Consider the following 17897-nt stretch of genomic DNA (forward strand, 5'->3'; position numbering starts at 1 on the left):
CACGGAGACCAATGACAAGCGGACAATAAGCGGCGGAGCCCAAAGGTGTCAGACTGACACGTAGCGACATTATTAGAACTGTACGGGAGGGAATGAGCCGTCCCAGGGGAGGGAAGAAAATTAAGACGCTATTTGAAGTTTACTTTGCATTTTATATGGATAAAAAAAGACATATTTATTGAAGGATTAGAGAGCAGATGAAAGATGGATCGGAACTGAGAGATGAGGAAGTTGGGGGCAAGAAGGGTTAACGAAAAGATGAAAAGGAGGCAAATGGAACAGGACAATTTGCGATGAGACAACTACAGCTTTCATTAAGATCACGTGGAGCGAAGGGACGTATCGGCACCGTCGCGTCGCGTTTAGATCCGAGGGCCTCGTGGCCGGACGAGCGCGAAGGAGACGCGTTAGTCCTGCCACTAGGTGGCGCTCGCAACACACATTGCGGCGGTGGGAAAAATCCAGCAACCCCGTGGATAGAGGGCACAGTACACGTGGAACATGGTAGTACATTCTGGTACACTGTGGTACATGGTGGTACACAGTGGTAAATTGTGGTATACGGTGGTACACGATGGTACACAGTGGTACATGGTAGAACGCCACATTTCCACAAAAAAGTATCGATGAGTCTGGAAACAAATGGTTCAATGGAATAAACCGCCTTTGTTCAATTTTCTCGAATAATTCATTTTTATTGCAATTATTTCCACATGCGACTCGCCGGTGGTGTTCGTGCCGAAATCGGCATCGTTTCGATGCTTTGTCCTGTCTCTGCAGGTCCGTGTCACACTGCGCAACGTGTCTGTTTGGACGTGTCCTCGCCGCGCTCTGTGGAACGGCACCAAATCCCAGCTATCGATGTGTCGATGTCAATTTGCGCTGCGCAGATAGAACAGAGCGGAGTCCCCATCGTGCGCTCCTCAGTTTTCCGGCCTTCCGTCTTGTCCGGCTCCGCTTATTTTTTGTCTTTCTTCCTTTCTTTTTTTGTCTTCCTTTCTGTCTTCATGTCGGACATTTTCCGAAATGTCTGATTCAAAACACGTCCAGGTTAGACCTGCACAGCCTGAAGAACTGATGTTGACCCCTCTGAAAATCATACTCCACACGGAGACTGGTTTTGGGAGTTCAGTTTTTTTTTTTAAATAGTTGTATGTTCATTTTTTCAAATGTAATGACTTTGTTTTAAATTTATTTTGTTTTAGGATTTATTTTTAAAACATTGCAGTAATGACTGGAGTGGCACAGTGGTGCAGCGGGTAACGCTGCCTCCTCCCAGAGCCTGGACTGTTTGGGCGTAAATTCAAATCTGGCTCAGTCTGTGCGGAGTTTACGTGTTCTCCCCGTGTCTGTGCCGGTTTCCTCCCACAGTCCAAAGCCATGCAGCTGAAGTAGGCTGGTGATGCTAAATTGTCCCCATTGGGTGGGTGTGTTTGGCTACCCTGTGATGGACTGTAGTTCCATCCAGGTTGCACCCCCCTTTGCCTTGTTCCCAGTGATTCGGGGATAGGCTCCGGACCACCCTGACCAGGACAAGGGATTAGTGGGAATGAACGAAATGCGGATTTCCAGGTGCAGCTGAAAATGAATAACGGGAGCGTTTTATTGCTCCTTATTGTTTTACTGAGCCGTCTAACAATCCGTTTCCAAATGCAGTTCATATTACAAACGGTTCCCTGCTCTGTATTTGTTGCTGTTCAGTCCACCGCTGTTCTGGGCCAGATAATTGAGACTCGAAAGTGTGTTGTCATTGTGAATACTTGTCATGTGCTGCAAAGCAGCAAAGTATTTTATTAAAAATTCATGTGAGATAAGAAGAAGGGAAGGGAGGAAAACATGAGGTCGCTGTCTGGCCTCCCTGGGAGGGTGGTGCTCATGTGAGGCTGTGGAGGTCTGCGGCGCGTGTGATGCGCATCGGTACATCGGTAAGAGGCAAACACAACGGGCCGCGTCCATTCCCACGATTCCCCCCCGGTCGGCTGCTTGGGCCTTGTTTTCGACCCCGTTTGCCCACTGACTTGTCGTCAGGGAGACGGCGTCCGCCCACGATTAGCCCGAATGAGACCCCATGGAGCCTCTCTCTATGTGTGTGTGTGTGTTGTGACTTTGAGTAGCCTGCTCGTGATCTTCTTACTGAAGTTTGCTCCCTCATAAAGTTTTGATGCGCGTGAGGATGATCGCGTTGCACCTCAAGGTCAGAGGGCAGGTAAACAAACGTGGTGCCGCGGGGGACAAGCGAAACCCGCCGCTCTTTCCAGCCCCGTTGCTACGGACACGGGGACCGGCCCCCAGACGACAGCGGCTCGGCCGCGACGGACGACACGCCAATGGGACTCTCGCTCATCCTCGGTGTGTGACGGCGCTCTGTTCCTCTTCCCTCCCTCAGGCCCCCCCCCCCACACCTTCGCCTTCAGCTCGAAAGCAACGATGGCCGTTTCATCCACCCGCCAGAACGCCCGCACCGACCCGGAGCGCGTTTGAGGAGACGACCTGAGGGGGGGGCGCAGCCAGGTAGGAGTCACCCCTCGTCTTGCTGGTCTGGATCCCATCTCCTGCAGTACATTTTCACTTTTCTCCAAAGCAACTCACAGCATTAAACTACAGCAATTTACCCATTTGAACAGCAAGGTAGTTTTCGCTGTATTAATTCAGGTTATACACCTTGATCAAGGGTGAGAAGGAGGTGGGATTCAAACCCATGTTCTTTATTTCCCAATGCTGCAGCTCTAACCCGTGCCAGCTGCTGTAACGCTTGCGAGCAATCTATTTACCCTGACCCGATACGGTAAAAAGTACCGAAAAATGAGCTTAAAGCGTCAGCGAAACGAATCAATATAAGCTTTTAATCTTGACTCTTGTTTGGATCTGAAGTTGTTGTTTTGGAGTAACTGTCGATAACCTGCCAGACGACGGCGTCCCCGAGTCCTCGTCAGGGTACGGGCTCTTATGCTCTGGAGTCGGTACACCGCGAGGGGTCTCGGGGAGCGCAGCCTTATCGGGAGTGTGTGTGCCGTCGGCGTGGCCCGACGCGAGCGCTTTCTCCGGCTCAGCCCATTGTGGCCCCAGACGTTCCGGAGATAGCGAAGATGTCGCGGCCGAGCGCGATAAGAGCCCTTCTCCGGGTCCTTCCTCTTCTTTTTCTTCTTTTTGTCCGTCTGTCTCGCTTGAGCTCATTTTGTTTTGATCGTATCGCATGTTTGGATCCCACGTTCGCCAGATAATAATGTCGATAACGATCGCCGAGCTCGGGGGGGAGTCAGGGGCGTGGGGGTGAACTCGCCTTGTGATCATTGCTCTCCTGCAGCACACAGCCACGTGCCTCTCCCCTCTTTCTGGAAAGCCGGAGTGAGCAAAGCAGTGTCCGGTTTCACTCGCTTGTGCTGTTGGATGGGCACTGCTGCACTTCAGCTTCCCTGCTCTGGTGATGGGTTCTGCAGCAAGTCCCCTTGGATGTGACCCCACAACCTTCAGGTCACATTACATTTTTTTTTTTTTTAATTTAGCAGACGCTTTTCTCCTAAGCAACTTCCAATGAACTCTATGTTATCAGCCCACACACCTTATTCACCGCGGTGACTTACACTGCTAGATACGCTACTTACACTGGGTGGAACACACTCTCTCAGTCGCTCACTATGAGGGAACCTGAATAACATGTCTTTGGACTGTGGGAAGAAACCCACACACACAGGGGAGAACATGCAAACGCCACACAGACTGAGCGGGGATCAAACTCACGTCCTCTTGCACCCCCCAGGCGCTGTGAGACACCAGCGATACTCGCTGTGCCACCCCTAACATTCGCCCATTGAGTGGTGGGGGGGGGACAGCAGGTGGTGTTGTGGTTAACGCTACTACACTTGGGTACAGAAGTCCTAGGATCAAATCTACCCTCCTGCAACAATACTGTTAATCAAGGTGCTTGAAATAAGGAGGTAATTTACAGATGAATGTGGTGTGTTCCTTTGCAGAAAGGTATAAATAGTTGAGGGGAATACATTTATTCCTTCAGCTGACAATTTTTTTCAAAGCACCTTACGATGATTAATCTTTTTATACGACAGGGTAAGTTACTGCATTTATTTATTTATTTATTTATTCAGGGTAAGTACCTTAGTCAAGGCTGCTACACCCAGTGGTGGGGTATGAGCCCAGGTTCTTCGAGTCCAAAAGCGCTGGCTCCGACTGATACACCATAAGGTTGCTGCTCTACGGCCGTGTTTACCATGTTCCCTGGTAACAGTGTGGACCCACGCGCCCTAATGCCCTGCTCTCTGTCTGCCCCTCCAGGATGAAGTCGTGGGGACAGTCGGCGTGCTCATGGCGAGCTGTTCTCCTGCTCTGTGTCATGGTGCTGTGTTGCCGACCGACGAGCGCCGGCAACCGTAACCCGCGAGGGCAGCCAGGTACGGCCGACCCCCCGCAGCCCAGTCCCCCCCCGGGGGCTCATTACGGTCACGCGGACACGGGGGCGACGCGGCGAACCGCCGGCAGACCTCCCATGGGGCCCCATCGAACCCGGTCATTAATGAAGAAACATTTCAGTGGATCTCACACTCAGCCCTTGTGGGGGCTCACCTATCGCACATTTACTATTATTGTCACATCACTCACTAGATGCTCTTATCCAAACTTACATTTTATATCCATTTATACAAGTGGATCATTACAACACCATTCTCCTGGGTTCTGCAGCAGGGCTCCTCTTGAGACTTGATCCTACAACCTTCAGGTAGCAAGTCCACACTCTTAGTCAGAGCTCTGCAGCCGGTTGCACTGCACTGTGTGTATTTTATATTATAACATTTCGTTATGAGTGGAGTGTTAACATCCAGCCTACAAAATGCCATGCAGGAAGAGGGTCTGCGGGTCCCCGTCCTCCAGTTAAGGGGAACATGTGGTTAGGGCTGCTTCGACTCAGAAGTTACAGGTTCAAATCCCACCTCTTCCTGCTACACCCTTACATATAAGTGCTATAGCACTTACATTTATATAGCAGACACTTTTCTCCAAAGGAACTTCCAATGAACTCTATATAGTGTTATCAGCCCACACACCTTATTCACCACAGTGACTTACACTGTGTCACTCATCCATACATCAGCAGAACACACACACACTTTGGATGAACCTGTACACCATGTCTTTGGACTGGGGGAGGAAACCAGAGCACTCAGAGAAAACATGCAAACCCCACACAGACTGAGCAAGGATCAAACCCATGCCCTTCGGCACCTCCCAGGTGCTGTGAGACAGCAGCGCTACTCGCTGTGCCACCCGCTTAACCTGAACTACTCCAGTAAAAATCACTGTAAGCAACTCAAGTCACTTTGGGCATCACCAGTGGAGCTACTGGACAGTTCACCCCCGGTTCCGTTCACCAGACTTGCTGGCGATTTCACTTAAAGGGGTCTCAGAGTGCCTCGGCAGGTTGTGGCTTCCAGTCCCCCGTTTCCCTGCGCAATTAGGATCCTCGCGAAAGGAGACGCCCCGCCCCAGTCGTGCAGATATTAATATGCATGGCTCCGGGTAATGGAGTAATAAGCTCTGTGTCCGTCTTTCCCTCTCTCCCAACTAATTGTCACCCCTGCCTGAAAAAGGCCCGGTCTGAGCTAAAACAAAGTCCACTAATTGACACCCACGAGCTAATTCTCATCTGCATTATTCATGACTCCCAGTTACCTCGCAGCAACCGAGTGACCAGCACCACATAAATAATTTAGGATTCCAAGAGGTCATACGGCGCTCCGTTGCTGAATCATTCATAGCACGTAAAAATCTTTTCCGAATATCTCGTCTTTTTTTCCTTTCTTTCTCGCTCCTAATTATTTTGTTTTGTTATTTCTTTTCTTCACGGTGCCATGCGATGGCCTTTGAGCCGTGTGGAGCGAGGGTGAATCTCTCCCTTCGCCAGCAGGAAACGGTTTTGCGCCACCGCAGTTTTCTGGGCTAACCCCTAACCCCTAACCTTGTTCGCCGCCTGCAGTGTCTAGAAATGTCCGTGTGACGGTGACAAACCAGGTTTCAGTTGAACAAAGGAGCAGTGAAAACACACATCCTAACTGTCAGCAGTTAAGGTGAGCATTTAGTGAAAATGAAGCCCGACTGGGGAGTTTTTGGAGTTCATTTCCACAAAAAGCTGCTTTTGACCCATTTCATTCTACAATTTATCACTTTGCTCTAAAATTCTTTATGACAGCAGAGTCCCGGTAATCAGGTTCGATTACCTGGCCTTCTGTGTTATCTGGCCAAAGGTATTTTTTGCCTTTTTTATGCCAGACTTTCTGCAAAATGCCTTTGAAGGAAAAGAAGCATCAAGCAGCGACATTCACCCCGTAGACGTATTACTCCACATACTTATTTCATGAGTTTTCGTGTTTTTTCCACCTTCCTTAGTTGGGTGCTGAACTGTCGCAAAGAAAATGACCGACAGGCAAAAAGAAAGACGAACAAAGACTTACAGTTCCTATTCAACAGGAATCCAAGCCATGAAGGAATTAATGTTTTCATAGCATTTTGCACTGTTACAGAACCTACCTAACACTCTGTTTCCAAATACAGTTCATATTACATATGGTTCCACATTATCAGGATTTTTTTTATTACCCGCCCCACTGTTCCCATTTGGACCGCATAACTGACGCTCTACTCAATTTTCCGCTGCTCATTGGCCTCTGGAGCGTCCTGCAATACTCCCGTCCTCCACTAGATGTCTCTGCCGCACCAAAGATGTCGCTACAACCCAGAGCGCTGCCTTGCTGCACCTCTGTAGTGAATTACCTGTATCCATTTCAGGCACTTTCTCTAAAGCGACTTCCAGTGAACTCTACGTAGTGTTACTAGCCCACACACCTTATTCACCAAGGTGACTTACACTGGGTCACTCCTCCATATATCAGTGGAAAACACACACAATGGGTGAACACATGTCTTTGGAAGGAAACCAGAACACCCTGAGAAAACCCACACAGACACAGGGAGAACATGCAAACTCAACACAGAATGAGCGAGGATCAAACCCATATCCTCTCACACCACCCAGGCCCTGCGAGAGAGCAGCACCACTCGCTGCGCTACCTTGCCTCCTATTTGCTGGCTCTCCATTAAAGTATTTACACCGATGTGCATAGATCATCCGATCGCAGTTCAGCGGTAAAAAACTAACGGAGCCCATGTCGGCGTGGATAGATAGACACAAAAGGGTGCCAGATTATAAGCAATAAAGGTGCGTGCTGTCGCCCAGCCTCGACAACGCTTAACATAGATGGCGGCCTTCGCTGCGGTTTGACAAGCTTGGCGGGGTGGAACTTTTTCACCACCTAGATCCCTCCTTCCCTCATTTACACACACACAGACAGGAAGAGCCTTATTTCGGTGCCTCTGCTGAGGGCCGTGTGCAGCTCTTTGAGAGCTGCCAGGGCAAAGGTTACCGGGAACACAAAGACACGCATGTGATGTTTGCCGCTCGACGAGTTTTTAATCAAGAGCCGGGGTCACGGGATCACGGGGAGAGGCATCAGGTGTCGGCAAGGCCCCCCCCATCCCCTGGTCGCACCGCCACAGTCTCTAATGGGCTTCCATGTCTGTGGACAGTTAACAATGGTGGGATCCGGTGATCAATCAGCTCAGCGCCAACAAGTGATGTTTGTACTGATGCAAAGCATGCTGGACCAACAGGCAGGGCAGTATTTGAGGAGGTGACTGAAGGCCACAGGTGTATATCCTAGGAGGGGGTCCTCCTGCTGTACTCTTCAGCAAGGCCCAGGCAAAGTAAAGCAAAACTGCACGGCTCACATTGGAGGGATGTGGCACGAGATACAGAGCGCTGAAAATGATCCGCAGGTACGGCTCATCAGGTTTCCCAAAACAATCAGATGCATTATTATTCCATCTGGACAACGCACCTCATCTTGACCTGCTCAATCCTCTATCTGATTCCCCCCGCTCTCGGGGAAAGGTGACATTCAGGAGCCGGTGGGGGGCGGGTGGCTGTGAATCCCTCACAGTCATTGATCTCCTTCTTCTCTTTCCATTGGTCATTTTATTCTAAGGACTCTGGTTCTTTATACTGTGGTTTCACACTGAAGCCAAGATGCTGGTGGTTGTATGAAAGTGCAGGTGGTACAGTGGTTAGAAGTGCTTCCTTTGGACTCACAGGTCTGAATCCTACCTTCGCCTGTAGTACCCTTGATCAGTAAGTACCCTTGGTACGTACCCTGATCTGAGATGATAAAAACGATGCAGCTGTATGAATGCTTAAATCAGTGGAAACATCTTAATGATGTCAGGTTTTTTAAAGAAAAAGATCAATTTTGTAAATTAGTAGCTTTAGAGCTAAAGTGCTTCATAATACTGGTAGCATAGTGATTAGTACTACTGCCTCTGGATCCAAGAGTTGTAGGTTTAATCCCTACTGCTGGTTATAGTACCCTTATGCAAGATACCTACCCTAAATTGTTCAAGTAGAAAATTACCCAGCTTTTTAAATGGGTAAATGATTGTAAGTTTGTAACTGTAATAATAATTTTAACATTGAAAGTTGCTTTGGAGAAAAGTGCTGGCTAAATGAATAAATGTATTGGATGAAGCTCCCTAACAGCACTTTATGGGATATTCTAGCCATGTGCGACTAAATGAACTGTAGTCTGATTCCTGCCAGCCATTTGCCATCATCTCTGTTTCTACCGGTGGCTGTTTATATACAATATTTGGTTTATTTTACGGTTGGCAACACCTCGCCGTTCTCGGTCATTGTCTTCATCCTTCCATCTCGGTGAAGTAATTCAATCTGTACCTGAGACAAACAGGCCTTGTGTAGTCGAAGGCCTATTAGAGGAGCCTGGTGGAGGCGAGGAGAGGCAGGACTGCGTTGTCCCAGGGGGGCGGGTTTATCGGGAGGGACATTTGCGTACAAATGAGGCGGCGGTCTGGCCGTGAAGCGACGCGTGAAGCTATTTCAGGTGACGGAAACGCTAAGTCGAGATGATGTCGCACTGACGGATGTCGCCTGCACAACATGACAGCTCGGAGATAGTCCGCTGTGGACGCGACATCTCAGGAAGGGGTTCGGAGAGCTTGGGGATGACAGCCTAACCGATTCAAGGGTCTGAATTCCAGGGATGTAAGGGGGGGATAACATGATTTTTCTCTTCTCTTTGATTCTTTTCACAGTTTTTTAATGATTTTCAAATGAATTATTGCGCTCAAGCTCTGGTGAGAAAGAAAACACTCAGTGCTGAAATGAAAGTTGACCGTTTTACATAGGAAGTAACATTTCTGCTACCTGTACCTTTGGAAAGAGCGAAGGAAGGTTCTAGTCTTGTGAATCTGATTTTTGTCTTAAAGCGAAAAGATGTTTCTCATGATGAAAACTTGATGTCTCCCCTTGACATTTTCTGTGCCGTAAAACAAACGTTTGCCGCTTAAAAAGCATTTCGTGACAAATGCTGCTTGCCAAGAAGATGGGGATAACTGATTTTAACATTACTTCACCTGCATTTACATCCATTCATCAGATGCTTTTCTCCAAAGTGACGGAGGCCTAAAACTCAAAGCAAACAGAAAGCATCATCAGCAGATGAAAAGTTATAAATTAAGACGTCATTGTCAAAGTGCAGTAGGTTTGTCCAAAAGCATTGTTTGCGCCAGCACGCATTACACCATTAACTGCATACAGTGTTGATAGGAAATAGAGAAGTGATGGTGAGAGAGGGTGTGATGCAAATGTGTGGAGCTGATAGGAGATCAGGAGAGAAGAGGGTCTGAAAGAGATGTTTTCAAAGTTGACTTTATTGTCACTTCCACAATATGTTTGGAACATACATCGGACCACGGTGTGACATAGAGGACAACATACTGTATAACTGTATACAACATATACTATTACTACTACAGTCCAGTTCACAATAACTAACTAAACTGAAAACACTGGAATAAAGTGCAGTGGTGTGGTTAGCACAATAAATAAAAATGGAAATATATAGATAGATCGAATCTGTTTATCTATCTATAAATAAATAGATGGATTTATAAATAGAATGGATGTGGAATGTACTAAAGAAACACAGCAGTCGTACTTGTGATGGACATTAATATAAGTGAGGTTTCAGCAGAGACTGTCAGGGACCTGAGAGGACAATCTCTGCAGACTGTATGAAAGTGGCTCGTGTCCTTCTGCTTGGGGGGGATGATTCCGGTGGTCAGATTTCAGGATTCTGGTATGTAATGGGTGGTTATGGGTGGTACAGAGAGCAAAATACCCTTTTTGATACCCTTCTTGAATGTTGAGAGGGGTTCAGGAGCTCTGAGGGACACGTAGCTCATTCCACCACATTGTGAACCTAACAGTTCATTTATCTGACACAACAACTTACACTGTTGGGTTGAAGGCCCAACGTCTTACAATGATGTACCTATTTACACAGTCGGACAATTTTTACTGTATCGACTCAGAAAGTACCTTGATAGAAGGAATCACAGCAGGAGCGGGGTTTCAAATAGGGACCACTGGGTGTAAAGTGACACCCCAGTCACTTCATGACTTGATACAACTAACTAGCCAAGTAAGTAAATCAGCTATCCTGTGGTTCAGCTGTGGTGTTAACTTCAGTTCACTCTGCTGTGTTACGTCCCTTGGATGTCCCCTTGAACGGATGCTCCCAGACGGACAAATGACAAATGTGCCGCGTTTTCAGTGGACCTGTCAGCAAATTATTGACAAAAGACCAACACAGTTCTAATAAATGACACTTTAATTTGCCTGCCGCTGTGTTGGGGCCGTTCAAGCGATTGATATATTCTATCTGTTAAGTGCAACAGCCTTCGGTTCAGTACCAAAGGAGAATCTGGGGCCTGAAGCCTTCAGCCATGCTTGAAATTTAGTTTTATTTCACTTGGTTTCAAATATCTGAAAGTGCATTGAACAGAGTACAGAGGAAGCAGCTCCGAAACGCACTGAACTGAAGCCCTTTGCTGCCATCTGATGTTGTGTATCACAAGCCGGGACTTTTTTCGTTTTAAATTGATTTATCATTATTTTGTTGTCGGCACATCCTTCCTGTCGAGTTTGCAAGATAATTGTCTCAGAAAAGTCAAGAAACGTTCAGCATATTGGTCATGAGAAGGAAGAAATGATGGCTGCAGGAACTGTTCTGTACTGCAGCAAGTGCAGCTTGGAGCTCCAATGAGGTAAACAAAGACACACTGAAAGTGTCCAAAAACACAATATTTATTTAAACACTAGACAACAATAAAACGTAAGCACCAAAGAATGTAGAAAGAACCATTACTCCCATTCCAAGAGACCCCTGTACTACAGGACCTATGCCCCAAACGTCAACCAACTTCTGTGAACCTCCTTCCAATCCCTCACAGACCCCTCAGCGGTTGCACAAGTATTTAATTACCCAGAATTCTCTTGTTAAATTACAACTATTTACAGCCTGTACCCCATTCCTGCTCCTAGAGGAGCCCTTCAGTACCGACATGATGTCATGGTGTTGGGTTAATGTCATGCTACTGACTGAGACTGACGACCTACTTGTTATCCCGGGGTCTGGATTTGGATTAGTGCAGAAGCAAGTAGACCCAACGGCATATGAGGTGACCGTAGCAAATGTCTACCATATGACTGAGCCAGTGGCTGAACTCGGTGCTCGGACTGAGGCTAACCTCTCATAGCTGGAGTGTCCTCGAGAAATGGAAGAGCACATTACTGTGAAAAAATGAAAAAAAAAAAAATCAGCATTCTGTGCACAAAGGCAGCTCCAGTAATGAATCCCATAGACAACAAAAATGCAAATTTTGGAGACACCATACTGCTGCTCTGTGTGCCATTACCTGCAGTAGACTTGGAATGTCTTTCACGTTAATGGTGCAACACTTAGATTTTTTTTTTATAGCACTTGCAATTTTTTTTGCTTGTTTTGTTGGGCTGCGATCTTTTTTTTTTCACCTGCAAATTCTTAATGTTACAAGAATTCAGCTGGAAGCTACTTTCCTCAGTATTGATTTTGTTTCATGACTCTGTAAACTCCAAGAGGTTGGATTTTCTTGTCCGCGACTGTGACGCAAACACATGATTAGACGCTATGAGCAGAATGGCTCTCAGAAGTTTGCTGGCTGCTTTGCTCTGAGGGGCACTCATTAAATCCTCCCAATAATTACAGGACTCAGGGATCCTGCCCCCTGTGACCTCATCATGTTCTCCTAGTAGGGGGGTAGAGGCTTTGCTCTTATGGCCCTCCGTGCCATGGCATGCTGAGCTCTGTTGGTTCTGGTTCACTGGATCTCCTACTGGGAGGGCAACCCTTCTACTGTGGCACATGTGAAGGCCCCCCACGGCTTTCACACTTGTGATAAAAAGACGAGTACTGTGATGTCATATTTTGTCATTTCCTCGCATTGAAATGAGCTTATATCCTGTTCAGGAGTTGCCACAGGTGTGGTTTCACTGTCTTAAAGCACCACCACTGTATGCCCAGTTTACTGCACAATATTGTGGATGCACATTTCCTTTTATGAAGAGTCAACATCATCGGTGACCGGTTTCTGATAGGGAGAGTCAACAATATCATTGATGACAAGTTTTGGCTATGAAGAGTCAACATCATTATCAGTTGCCATTACTTGTTATGAACAGTCAACCACATCATCAATGACCATTACCTGTTGAGCAAAGTCTACATAATTCATGCATGTTTTTCTTATGGACAATCAAGAGTTTTCTGTACTGAGTTTCGTTTTCATGTTCCACGAATCTCTTCCAGCCTTGAAAGGTCAACTTCCTACCACCTTATGAAATGATATGTGTATTCGCCTCCTGTATGATTGCTGTTTTTGATAAGAAACACTGCCTTCCTCTGTCTGCACTCAATCGGTAGCAAGTCAGTCTTCTCATGTACACATTATTTCTTTTAGCCAATCAAAGGCTCCATTTAGTATAAAAAAAAAAAAAATCCCTCGAGCAGATCTGAACTTCATTTCCTACAGATTGTGTTGGGTCAACCAAAGCCCAGCGTCTCGTCACTCAGGAATGTGTTCTCGAAAAGGCAGAATTGTTAAAAAGTCCAACACTAATACACTTTGGCTCCATCTGCACTCATACTTAGATGTTATTCCTCAGTCTGAGTGGAAGATAATCTCTGGAGCCCAAATGGATTCTGGCCACTGCTGCCATTTGTATCGGGCTTTATGTGTGAATCAATAATGGCTGAGTGAGAAGGATTGTTTGCTGTGCCTTGGCACTCGGTCGCCGTGGAAATTCTGGAACACATATGTATGCAATCCATGTTGCTAAGCTACGATCCACTATTTCCTCCGTGATCTGAAGGTGACGGCGCGGGAAGTCGTTCGAGTGTAAACAGCAGAAATGTGCTCCGTTTCATATACATGCCAGAGTTGGGGGGGGACTTGAGCGTGGGAGAGCAGGGAGGAGCGGTCGAACTGTCGGTGCCGCATGTCTTCTGCCCCCCCCCCCCCCCAGAGGGACATGTGGATGTGAAAAGGGTCAGATGACAGGGACTGAGCACGTGGGAATACATAGACAGCAGTGCGAAGACTGAAGCGAACTTTGAATCTCGGTGAAGGGGAGGGAGAGGGTGGCCGTGACCCACTCAGCACAATGAAGCCCGTGCGTGGATGACACAGGAACGGCGGTGCCCCCACATGCCACCCGGATCCGAGCGCATCTGCGCAAAGCGGTTACAAGCAGCTTAGTGTAAACCCGCGCATACAATGACATGAAACACGCCGCAATCCGGGGCCTTGTTTCCGCTCGGCCATCCGAACGCTTTAGCAAATCGCACCGGGTCCACGGCGCCACAGTCCGACAAAAGCGAGCGAAAACGCGGATGCACCGGGACGCTGGGGAGCTGGAGGTTTTCGAAGAGGATTTTACAGGAAGCCACCCTTATGAAACTTCATCTGAAATCGGCTTGCGAAGCCCGAAGTGGGGCAGGCCGTGTTAAGAGTTTTGGCCTCTAGAGGCCACCGCTGTCTTTCAGTGAGGGCTGCAGGTTTCCAGAACTTTCTCTCACTCGCTTTCTTAGAAAAGTGGCACTAGGGGGACTGAGCCAGGTGGCCCTTTTCATTACCCCGAGGCCTGTCAGCTTCACGGGGCTTTATCATGACCAAAATATACATACAGACCTGATATATTGCAGGAGATTGCGTCCAAAATGTTGGGCTGTGTTACGAGTGTCCGTGTTGTGTCAAAATTACAGGTTTTAACGAGCACAAAAGACCGACAGAGAAACCACCAACCTAAAAGATGTAACTACAAATGATGATCGTTACATATGAACGAGCTAAAGTAGATCAAGATTTATGTCTAGTAATCGTGTACATTTTTTGATGCTGGAAATAAAGATCTCACTCATTTTTTGGTGTTTTAATGCTAAGAACAAAAAAAAAGGAAATTACACACAGAGAAAATTTTGGCGTAACAAATTTGGACGTTAAAGTACCTCTGTTATGAGTACCCGATGGAGTTTACATGGTACGTATATCATTACGACATGGTTTTCTTAATAAACGAGAGTGAAGTTAACAGATTTGACGTGTCCCGTTTCGTCTTTTTCTGCAGTTTAATTGATTTCAAGCGAAAGATACAAATTCTCCCTACATTCTTCGATTCCAGCCATTGAAATGCAGTCTCCAAATCGCAAATGTGTTTGAAACACATGGAGAAGGAGCAGAACTGGGGTCCAACCTTTGACTGTGTAGCGAGCAGTTCTGTGTCACACCGCGCCTGCAGTGTATATGAAATGAAAACACATGCTGAGTATTTTATTGAAAAATGTTCCAGTTCCTGTTTGCTGAGATGTCTCCACATTGCTGTGTTCTGCATTTATTTTTTAACCCCCACAGCAAGAAATTCACAATCCTTCACAACCTTTGCTTTTGTGTTCTTATTTATTGTGTTTTACCCTTTCAGATTGTGATGCTGCTGCTGCTGCTGCTCTTGCTGTTTCTGAGCTGCATTCCACAGACGTTCTCTGATGCCCTTTACGGTGCCCTTGAACGTGCTTTTTGAATGTCCAGGACCAGATTTTGGGTTTCACATATAATGCACATGCGGCGTTCACGACAGCCCCTCTCACTGTCTCCCTTCCCCTGTCTCTCAGCGGATTACCAGGTGAAGCAGGGCACCTGCGAGGTGGTTGCCGTCCACCGCTGCTGCAACAAGAACAAGATCGAGGAGCGCTCCCAGACCGTCAAGTGCTCTTGCTTCCCAGGCCAGGTTGCTGGCACCACGCGAGCACAGCCCTCCTGCGTGGAAGGTAAGGTGCACTGCGAGTAAGAGGCTAGTCTATCTGCGCTAGGGGACTGAGGACCCACCTGTCTCAAACTGCAAGACCATGATGGATGCATGAAGACCAACCTTTATGGGTGCGTCTATGCGGAAACAGACAGGAACTTTGTTCCGGGTGTGTGTATGTGTGAAAAGACTCCACCTGTTTTAGGTGTGATTGTCCACGAAGAAGTCATTGACCCCACCCCTGATGGGCATGTCCGTCCAATGAAAATGTGCCTCTGGGCGTTTGTCTATGAAAAAATGCTCTACTCCACCCATTTTAGGCATGTTTGTCAATTTAAAAGTGACACACTGCCCCAGTGTGGGTGTGCTGGTCCACAAAATAGTGGTTGACCCAATCCAGTCTGCATACCTGGCTATTAAAAAAGCAGCACACCTGTTTTGTGCATGTCTATCCTTGTAAAGGGAAGTAGACCCCGCCCATTTTGGCTGTGTCTTTTCATGTAAAGAGCAGTAGACCCATCCCATTTTTGGCCTGTCTCTTAATGTACAGGGAAGTAGACTTCACCCATTTGGGCGTGTCCATTCCTAGAAAGAGCAGCAGACCCCGCCCACTTTGCTCATGAATATTCATGTGAAGAATAGCAGGCCCCGCCCACTTTAGGACAAGTCATTCATGTAAAGAGTGGGGAGCTCCTCCTGTTCAGGCCGTTTTTTCCCTTATGGCATTGCAGATAACCTTCACAGCTGAAGCAGTCCAGTCACTTGCAGGTCGTTGAGTAGACCTTCACAGCTGACGAGATATGAATGGCTGCTTCTGAGTGGGATTTAAAAGTCTTCATTCGTCCGCCGGATTAGACAGAGCGCTCTCATTTATACGGGTTCGTCCGGTTCCCTGCTGGCTATTTCTGCAGCACTTGAACTTTGTGCAGGTCATTGAACGCATTCGTATCGCATGGGTCTGGCAGTGGTATGAGTGGACAAAGTACAGTATGCAAATGACTCTATGCTAAGCCAATCAGAAACTGGAAGTAATTGTGAAGCAAAAAAAAGGTATTTTATATGCGAATACTCCACAGTAGGTTCTCATTTTGTGAGTTATTGCTTATATTTAGGAATGAAACATTCAAGGTGTAGGTAAGAAGTGACTTGATTTCGATAGGAATACTTAGATCTGCGGGAGTAATGCTTTCATTAAAAGGCGTCTTCAGAACTGGCATTGGATGGTTATGCAGCAGTGGCAGGACTGCGATAATGCAGACTGAAAGGAGGTGTGCGTTCCCGCGAACGTGAGTGTCGTTGCCGCCAGCTAAATAGATCAATACGTCCTCAAGGCTGCGGGACTGCAGGAATTCGCAGCACTTTCTTTTATAATTTTCTGATCTTCTGCAGTAAATGAAAAAAGGGAATATTTTGCTGTCGTCCACACGGGTAGGGAAGAGCAGGCATCGCACCCCCACCCCCCCAGCCTGCCCTTCTTCACCGTGAATGGAACACGGATGGGCTCTGGACCCCCATGCGGGGCGGGTGTATTGGGAAAGTGTGATGACGGACCTGGGGTGAACTGTGCCGAGAGGTCCTGCGTGTGTGTGTGTGTGTTTGTGTGTGGGGGGTCCTTCTGATCCACTCTCTTCCCGCAAGGACTTAGCGGGGGTTTATTAGAGAATGTGACGGAGGTGGTGACCCCCCCACGAGGAGCCAGGCCCAAGCCTCCCTGAGAGAGAGCCCCCCCCTATTCCCCCAGCCCTGCAAGGAGACCACATCTCCTTCAGCTCCCCATCCCCTCGCGTCCCCCCAGCGATATGCGGGGAATGAAATAAGGCCGCGTGTCCCATTCATCAACTTGAAGTATCATTCAAACTGTAAGGCATAATGTGTCTTTAGGGGTTGACAAACTAGCTGCGGGCTCTTGCTTTACCGTGTTTGTGTACCGTGTGCCCCCCCTCCCTCTCCCCCTCCCCCGCCCACAGAACGCTGTTTCGTTTTCCAGGTTGAGCAAACCGCAAACTTTATTTGAAACCTGACAAAACCTCCTGCTATGAAGCTGTTTTGACAGTTTGGGTTTAAAGAATTTATTCGGTGTTCTGCTGCAGGACCTACCAAGATTTAATAAACCGATAACGCTCTTTTGGCTGCGTCTTCCGGATAGCTCTTTCACTGTATTTGTTTTTTTGTTGCTACCATAATACCAAAAATGCAGTAGGAGATATTCGTGTTTCTGTTTCGACATGTTGTACAAAGCAGATGGAAATAATTGGAAAAACGAGAAAAATTCATTATTTCTGCCAGCAGTGATGGATCAATGCTTTGCATTCATTTTCCTGCCCATTGTTTGGCGCTGCGCTCTGTCCGTTCAGTGCTGCGATGGCCACTAGGGGGCACTTTCTCATCGCTTCCCGAGACCCCCGGCGGAGCACATCTCCCCTTCCTTTGGTTTTGGACTTTACCGCTTCCTGTGAAATAAGGAGCCCACGAACACACTGAATTAGAGGTAATCTGATGTCTGGACCGGTGTACTGACGTTTTCTCTTTTTTACCGCGTTTAGGCGAATAACAAAAACCGTGCCATATTCTAGCCTTAATTTGAGAGCGTGCTTCCCGCTGCTCTGAAACTTGTACCAGGGAATGCAGATCTTCAGCT

General features: G+C 47.4%; 1 protein-coding gene across 1 annotated transcript in view; it reads left to right on the forward strand.

Moving 5' to 3' along the window:
- The first annotated feature begins 1836 nt into the window (after window positions 1-1836).
- tafa4b (TAFA chemokine like family member 4b) overlaps window positions 1837-17897 on the forward strand; it is a 29059-nt gene continuing 12998 nt past the window's right edge. Inside the window, exons 1-3 of the mRNA XM_018734034.2 lie at window positions 1837-1877; window positions 4291-4406; window positions 15126-15281. Coding sequence (XP_018589550.2) covers window positions 1837-1877; window positions 4291-4406; window positions 15126-15281 — 313 coding nt within the window. The remainder of the gene's footprint in view (window positions 1878-4290; window positions 4407-15125; window positions 15282-17897) is intronic.

This window comes from Scleropages formosus, chromosome 22 (genome assembly GCF_900964775.1).
Source record: "Scleropages formosus chromosome 22, fSclFor1.1, whole genome shotgun sequence".
Taxonomy (NCBI): domain Eukaryota; kingdom Metazoa; phylum Chordata; class Actinopteri; order Osteoglossiformes; family Osteoglossidae; genus Scleropages; species Scleropages formosus.